This window comes from Sinocyclocheilus anshuiensis, unplaced genomic scaffold (assembly GCF_001515605.1).
Source record: "Sinocyclocheilus anshuiensis isolate Anshui unplaced genomic scaffold, SAMN03320099.WGS_v1.1 scaffold205, whole genome shotgun sequence".
Taxonomy (NCBI): Eukaryota; Metazoa; Chordata; class Actinopteri; order Cypriniformes; family Cyprinidae; genus Sinocyclocheilus; species Sinocyclocheilus anshuiensis.
The window spans coordinates 275383-284470 of NW_015536497.1; the positions used below are offsets into that span (position 1 = coordinate 275383).

At 37.4% G+C, this 9088-nt stretch overlaps 1 protein-coding gene across 1 annotated transcript in view; it reads right to left on the reverse strand.

Moving 5' to 3' along the window:
- Nucleotides 1-1345: 1345 nt before the first annotated feature.
- The window catches only part of LOC107688350 (protocadherin-10-like), a 12167-nt gene continuing 4424 nt past the window's right edge, over nucleotides 1346-9088 (reverse strand). Inside the window, exons 2-3 of the mRNA XM_016485994.1 lie at nucleotides 2178-4687; nucleotides 1346-1411 (exon numbers count right to left, since the gene is read on the reverse strand). Coding sequence (XP_016341480.1) covers nucleotides 1346-1411; nucleotides 2178-4658 — 2547 coding nt within the window. The 5' untranslated portion in view covers nucleotides 4659-4687. The remainder of the gene's footprint in view (nucleotides 1412-2177; nucleotides 4688-9088) is intronic.

Genomic DNA, 9088 nt, shown 5'->3' on the forward strand with positions numbered 1-9088 from the left:
ATATACTTTATATATACTTTTTATCTTTTCTATTTATTATTATTTAAAAAATAAATACAAATTGCTACGTGTTTTAGACTATCCGGGACTTGTCACAGCACTTGCATATTGTTGCTCTTTTGTTGGATTGATTGCTTCTATTGTCTATTGTCCTTATTTGTAAGTCGCTTTGGATAAAAGCGTCTGCTAAATGATTAAATGTAAATGTAAAATCTGCCTTTAAAGTCATATTCTTGCTCTCCTACTTTTTTCTTTTTATTCTAACTGTACTTTTTTCTGTCATTGGTATATGTAGCCAAGAGATGCACGGATTTATATTATCACGCTCTTAATGTTTCTTGTCGTTTTGGCACAGCAAGACCCACTGCAGTGGAAACACTACAGTTTTTTTTTTAACAAGAAGACCAAAGAGTTATATTAAGAAATTCTAATAATATTCTTTATTTTATACATTTTGGTAATGAGAGGGATATAAAATAGGAAAATATAACCTATATTCTCATCAATATGGGACATTACAATTAAAGCAACCATCTTAATGCTTTCAGAAATACTACAATTAACTGAAAAACAAAAATGCAAAAAATGCAAAAAAAAAAATAAATAATAATAATAATAAAATAATAATAATAATTATCAGAGTACTTTTAAGTCCTGTTGTTGCCAAATCATATAGTACATATAATACAACTAAAATAGACACTTATATACAGAAAGTAACCTACAGGTGAAAAATACAACTGGAAAAATCATTTGAAAAAATCATTGGTTATTACTGTGTCATCTTGATTGTTATTGTTTGGCTTTTTCTTTTTGCCAAAAGTTGAGAATGAGTTGCAGACTTCAATGTCTCCATTGTTTGCCAGTTTGAGCGTACAGAGTGTTGATGGTGTTCCGGGAATGTAAACATTATGTTGATAGTCTGGTGGGAGTTGAACTGAATCCTGTTGGTTGTAATGTGTCCATGAGCGATTTGGAAAACCTCCACCCTTAGATGAGGTCCTATAGTCTGTTTTAGAAGACAAAGAAAAAATGGTTGGATAAACAATTCAGGTAAATCATAAGGAACATATATATGAAGCTGGTCTTCTTGATCATGTTTTAGGCATGACAAATGAAATGATTTTACCATGCATGTGACTTCCCCAGGTCCAGTACTGTGGCACAGACGTGTAAGCATAGTTGTCTGAGTCCTGAATCAGTCTGCTCTGCAGTGTCCTACCTGTGTTTATTGGAGTATGACTAGAAAAACAAAAACATGGACACGTAAGATGCTTTGTGCATGTGAGAGAGAGGGTGAGAGGGGATGGAGGACAGAGAGTGATAGAATCAGCTTTTACTTTAATCAGCTTTTATAGGCATAATTGAGCTGGTTCTTGGTCAGGGTTCGGTCTTTGTTTCCCTGTTTAAGCTGCAAAGAAAAAAAATAGTTAAAATATTTACTCCACTTACACATGAGAGGTTAAAGAATGCACTACAAACTTAATGCCTATGCCAAGAAGAGAAAAGACCTCAGAATACATCAAAAACAGTCGCTAAAGCACTACATGACTTTACTAATTCATCACCTTGTTGCAGTACACCTATGACAAAGAAATGCATTTGTTTATTTTATAATTTATTTACAAACTATGCATTAAGAATTTTAAGGTCTAGTTCACAGAAAAAAAAAGACAGAAAAACACAATGAAACAAACAGCAATGTTTGCTCAATAGTTAATGTCACTGCTGTTCAGCAAATCAATCAAAATTATTATTTTATTCAATTATATATATATATATATATATATATATATATATATATATATACATTTATATATATATATATATAATTTATAAAAAATGAATACAGAGTAGCTCAAAGGTAGAATAATTATTTTAATCATATCAATAATTATTGATAAATGTATTTAAAACAAAATTGCTATGTATTGTATCTTATGTTGTATTTTATTATATACATATTGTACACATATTATTATTGTTGTTGCTGTTGTCCTTCGTGTAATTCGTACATTGGCATTTCCAAATATATTTGATGTTTTCAATTACATTACAATTTACATGTTATTATTTACATTTTACTATCCTAGGTTGATTAAAGCACAAGAAGTATCTGAAGTCTCTATTTAGTGGACAAACTTGAGATTTATTTATTTCTTTTTTTGATCACTTACTTCATTTGGGGAGGTCGTCCCATTCATTGTACCATGACTGTGGCTGGCTGGGCTCCAGGTCAAATTTTTGTTTTCCATTTCCATTTCCTTTATGTTATTTCGGGAAGATGCTCCTGTCGGGCTACAAGGCTTGAGGAACATGAAGTCACTTTTAGATGACTCTGGAGTCAGACACATTTTATAGCAGTAGTTTTTACCTACTGGGTTGTTCTCGTTTACTTCCACGCAGTGCGCGGCTCCCTTTGATCCCGGTGATAAGTGAATGTTCAAGTTAGATTTTTTAATTACGTCACTGGCGGAGTCCTTAGAATGAAATCCACAGCACGAGTTAATGTCCTTCAATCCCTTAATTGTAGCCAGGACAATAATAGCCACAAGAAAAGTGAATGAAACGGCGCCCAGAGATACGATTAAATACAGCGTGAGGTTTGACCGGTACTGGGGGCTGAGCGCGAGGTCACCAAAATCAGACAAGGATCCTGGCACGCTGTCAACAACTGACAACATGATGGAGGCCGTGGCCGAGAGCGGCGGCTGACCGTTGTCCTTGACCAAAACCACCAGCCTCTGTCTCCTGGGGTCGTTGTCCATCAGCCGGCGATTTGTCCTGATCTCTCCAGTGTACAGGGCAACACTGAACAAACTGAGATCTGTAGCTTGGAGGACTTCATAAAAGAGACGCGAGTTTTGCCCGGCGTCCGCGTCCATGGCGGTGATTTTAGCCACTAGGTACACGGCATCAACATATCTGGGGACAACTACAACCGCTGCGGTGTCGTTCTCGGGCAACGGGGATACAACGACTGGAGGGTTGTCGTTCTGGTCCAAAACAAACACGTTGACTGTTACGTTCGCGCGGAGAGGCGGGAAACCGGCATCTTCGGCTTGAACCACGATCTGAAAGTTTCTGAGCTGCTCGTGGTCGAAAGAACGCAGTGCGTAAATGTTGCCGTTATCTGAGTTGATGGACACGTAGGTGGATACTGGCATTCCATGGATGTCGTTTTCTAGAATACAGTAGGATAAGTAGGAATTCTGATCCGCGTCTGCGTCTTGTGCGGTGATGGTGCAAATCGAGGCTCCTGGCGCGTTGTTTTCGGTCAGGTAGACCGTGTAGGAGGGCTGTTTGAAACGCGGCGCGTTATCGTTTATGTCAGACACTTGCACTAAAATTGTTTTCCTAGTAAACAGCGGCGGTGAGCCCATATCACGCGCCGTGAGAGTGATGTTATACTCTGAAATAGTCTCTCTGTCCAGAAAATCACATGTAACTAACGTGTAATAGTTTTTAAAAGATGAATGTAGCTGAAAGGGAACATGATGAGGAATTTCACAATCAACATTTCCGTTTTCCCCAGAATCTTTATCCATAACGCTAATGACTGCTATCACTGTGCCAGGTGGCGCGTCTTCCTGAACTGGCGTGGATACTGATGTAAGAATCACTTCTGGAAGATTGTCGTTGACGTCTATGATGTTAACCATAACTTTGCAGTGCACCGCCACCGCTGACGGTCCCTTGTCTTTGGCTTGTACATAAATCTCGTGCATCCGTGCCTTTTCATAATCTATAAGTCCCTTTACTTTGATTTCTCCAGTGCGGGAATCCACGCTGAACAGCTCGCGCACTCTCATTGGAGCGTGGCCGCTAAAAGAGTACGTGATTTCTCCATTGGGTCCTTCATCTAGATCAGTGGCGTTTAGTTTTATCACCACTGTGCCTCGCGGTGCGTTTTCAGCCAGCCTCACTTTATAAAAGTTCTGATCGAAAACAGGCGCGTTGTCGTTGGCATCCAGCACCGTTATGTTTATTTGCGCAGTGCCAGATCTTTCCGGCGAGCCTCCGTCCACCGCTGTTAGAACCATCAGGTGAGTCTTCTGCTGCTCTCGGTCCAGCGGACTTTCGAGGATCAGTTCTGCGAATTTACTGCCGTCGCTGCGCGTTTGGATATCCAGGAAAAAGTGTTCGTTTACGCTCAGCAGATAAGAGCGCAGAGAGTTGTCACCGACGTCCAGGTCCTGCGCGCTTTCCAGTGGGAAACGCGATCCAGGCGCGGCCGATTCGGAGATATCCAGGTTAAATTCACTCCATGGAAAAACCGGAGAGTTGTCGTTGACATCTAATATTTCAACTTCCACCCTATACAATTCTAATGGGTTTTCGATCACAACCTGGAGATGGAATGAACAATATGTATTTTGTTCGCACAACTCTTCTCGATCAATTATTTCATTGACAAATAAAACCCCGTTTTCTAAATTCACCTCTAAATATTGCCGTTTCGCGCCTGAGACTATTCTAAACCGGCGGATTGAGAGCTTGCTGGTGTCTAGTCCCAGATCCTCCGTAATATTTCCAACAAAAGCCCCGTGCTCCAGTTCCTCTGGGATCGTATAACGAATCTGTGCCAGAACTACATCCATCACAGACGCGATGAGCGCCAGGCAGGATACCTGCCATGTCCATATCCACAGCTCCATTGAAATTTAGGCTCCTTCTTAACGTGTGCCTTCAAATTAACGAAAATACAAAATATTCATTATTAAAGCTTTAAAATGGTGGACAAAAACCCACCCAAACGCACAGCAACATTTCAAGAGAGAATGAGCTGCACGCTAATGACAGTGAAGTGGTAAATTCCTGAACCTGGCACTTTGGCCAGTGGCACGTGCGCAAGGTTGAGAGAGTGTGAGTGTGTTTGGATGAGGAGACAGAAGGGGTAGATGTGGAATGGGACCTGTGTGTTGGGGAGGAAAGCTGCCTCATGACAGCAGTCGTCGACTTAACGCTAAACATTAGCTCTTATATTGTCTTCCTTTTCAAAACATAACATTCTGCTTCAAAATTATTTCCTTATATTTAATCGATCTCGTTTTTATGATTCGTTTTGTAACTTACCATACAGTTTACTTTGAATACTAAATCCAGCTATTTAACTCACAATAAAACATGTTTAAAATGCTAAAAACCTCAATCAAAAATTAATGTGTCTTAAATGAGGACAAAAGTTGAGCCAACAAACCATGTCGTCCTGAAATAAGCAATAACATGTGACACAAAAATAGGCCTAATCTTTCAATTTTCGATATTAGTTTAGGTATAAATGTGAGAATTACATTTGGTAACAATTTATTTCACAGTGCCCTTGTTATACTTTTTATGTAGGCTATTTACTATTGTAACAACAGTAAATTATGCATAATTACAACTAACCCTAAACCAAACCATAATCCTAACCTTATCCATAGTCAATTAATATTACTCAGTACTTAAATGTATAATTACATTGTAACAATGACAACTTAAAATAACTTTACATTTAAAGGGATAGTTGAACAAGCAGTTGATGGTAGCCATTGACTTCCATAGTAATTTTTTTTTCATACTATGGAAGCCAATGGCTACCGTCAACTATTTGATTACCAACATTCTTCAAAATATCTCCTTTTGGGTTCAACAGAAGAAAGAAACTCACACAGGTTTGGAACAACTTGAGGGTGAGTAAATGATGACAGAATTTTCATTTTAGGGTGAACCGTCCCTTTAATATTCGGACCAAAATTTAGCATCATGGATATATTGTGGTGGGTTACAAGAGCAGGCAATGAAGCGGAGACAAAGACTTTTCAACATATTTCAAAAGAGCTTTTTCCCTATGTAATTCCTACAAACTTATCCCTTTCTCATTCCTCCTGCCTTCCTTGACAAGTAAAGAAATTCTGTTTTAAATAAGCACCAAACACAATCTGTCTATGGAATGAAACTGCAGCAGATGGCATGATCTTCCGAGGGCTCGTGCTCTTTTTAATTAATGTAGTGGGGATTAAAGGGCCGCGGGTCCGGATCATTAGTGAACAGTGGTATTAAAAGGTTTTGTGAGGCATAATCCAGCTGCTCGCGATTGGTTGAGCTGCAGACTACAGGTTTCCCATGATATTCTCCTGCTTTCCATTACCTTAAGTGCATACTAAATGGCATAGAGCCGAGTCGGAAATAAAGCGACTTAAAACGACCCACCGAACAAACACATTTACCCTCATTAATGGCCAAAAAGAGGACACGAATGTGGAGTGATGTAAACAGTTGTTCTTCATGTGTATTGTCATTTAGGACCAATGGAGGCGTGTGACTTTTTAAACAAAGTTGTAATTTTTGAACTAAATTGTTTAAAACTTTTTTTTTTAAACAAAATACTAGTAAATAAGTAGCCTACAGCATATACACTATACTTATCATGAGGGCGATCACAATTGATTAGGGGTCTCGAACACCCCTCAACCCAACCCCCCTTCGCTGCACCCTGTTTAGGACTTTTTTACACATTAAAAAAATAAAGGCTCTGTGACCATATTAAACATGTATTGTGAATACTGTGACTGTGCCTTTTTACTGCAAAAAGTTTAAACAAAATTGCTATACCACTGAATATAGGGATTCAATTAGATTTTTAAAATATAACCACCCCCTAATTAAATATAACCACTAATTTCAGGGTGTCATGTGGCCCACACATTAGACTGGCTCTAATTAAAGGCAAATATTTCCTCTATCTCTGAACTGATTTTACCAGAGCGGTTTAATGATTTTGAATTAGTCTGTAGCCTACATTAGCCTTCGGTGAACTGCATAAATGCGGATTGACCTACAACGGCATTAGGCTACACAACCGGGCCACTGTTAATAATCCAAATAGTCTGAGGCGTCAGAATCGAGTTTGACAACTGAATAAATGTATATTTATAGAAATTATAAATTCAAATAGTCAATAACCGGTCAAAAGTTTGAAATAATAATAATAATAATAATTATAATAATAATAAAACTTAAAAAAATAGTTTATTTGATCAAAAATACAATAAAATAGTGAAATATTATTAAAGTTTAAACTGTTTTCTTTTTTTTTTAAATCTATTTTAAAATGTAATTTATTCCTGTTATGGCAAAGCTGAATTTTCAGCAACCATTGCTCATTCAATATGCTGATTGGCTGCTCAAGAAACATTTCTTATTATTATCGATGCTAAAAACAGTTAAAGCAGTGCTGCTTAATATTTTGTGGAAACCGTAATACACTACCATTCAAAGGTTTGGGTTAAGTAAGATAAAAAAAAATGTAATACTTTAATTCAGCAAGGGTGTATACAATTGATCAAAAGTGACAGTAAAGACCTTTATAACGTTAAATAAAATGTATATTTCAAATAAATGTTGTTCTTTTGAACTTTCTATTCATCAAAGAAATTACGTTTTAAAACATTTCTTAAACCAGTTCTTTTAAATTGTAATAATATTCCACAAATGTAACCATTACTGTATTTTTGATCAAATACATGCAGCCTTGGTGAGCATGAGGGACTTCTTTTAAAACAAAAAACAAACAAAACAATTATTAAAAAAAAAAAAAACTACTCCAAAGTTTTGATCGGCAGTGCATGACAAAGTCAATGATCATTTCCATTGCACCAAATACAGTGCAATAATACTTTATTTTCCTTTCCAAAAGGAAACACCAGGGCTTGGAGCCTCACAAACGTGTAAAAGAGTAGTTTCAGTTAAGCTTAAATTTAAGTTAGGCTTAGGTCTTAATAATTAGCATAATACTATCTTTGAAGTGCAAAAGTGGCTATAAATGGTTACACAGATGCAATAAAAATTATATTTCTGCATGAATAAAGAACATTCTAAAAATGTAAATGTGAGATTTTCACATTTAAATCTTCATTTTATGTCTTTTTTAAATAATTATAAGTAAAAATTAATATACGTATATAAAGCAGTTGAAACAGAATGAATTGCAGAACCCTTCAAAAGTAAGAGGAATATCAATAGACATACAGTGCTGCCTTGCAACCTCAAAATACATGAACTGGAAACTCAGCATGGTCCTGACTGCATATGTAGACCTATACACTAATTGCACCTTCGTGAACTGCCACAGGGTGGAGGCACAGTCTTCTGCTAATTACCCCAGTCCTCCCCGTGGGCCTGCGGCAGCCAATCAGGAGAACAAAGTGTATATTTTCTTTTACGCATCAAATCTCTCTCACACACATACAGACAGCGTGGAGATGGGGCAGAGTGCCACAGATGGAGAATGTCAAGAATGCCATAGGAATGTGGGCACTGCCCTCAACTCACTCTCTCTCACACACACACACACACACACACATGTAATCATGCTCCCACATCACACATATGCACAGACATAGACAAGGTTTGTCATTTTAACATGACCAGTAGAGCTGGATATGTACTGGCAGGCCTACTGTATGTGGAGACTGGTGGTGGGGGGACAAGAACAACAAGCAAAAGACACACAGAATGAAGATAGACTGAAAGAGCAGCTGGAAGGACAGGACTCAGGAGTAGAAAAGATAGTGAAGATGAAGGGAACGAGGGACAGGGGGAGGAACCTATTGAATAACACCTGCTTCTCAGCTGTGTCAACTGAAGGATTCCCATGGAAGACAGATATTTATGGAGGGGCTGAGGAAATCATCCAGAAGTCACACTGCTATTGCCACACATGTGATGCTCTGAGACATTCTCACCTATGCCGAACCAACTCAACAGTCAGGGTGAAAACAAAATATATATAAAAAAGTCCATATATATATCTTTATCCATAATACATCGAAAAGCTGTTTATGTAACTAGATTTTAAATATTCCAATAATATATTATGAACTATATATATATATATACATATATATATAGTTCAAAATGTCTGGTTTACTATCCTTGCGGAGACTCTCCATAGGCGTAATGGTTTTTATACTGTACAAACGGTATATTCTATCGCCCTACACCAACCTACCCCTCACAGAAAACTTTCAGCATTTTTACATTCTCAAAAAAACAAAAAAAAACAAACAAAAAAAAAAAAATATATATATATATATATATATAC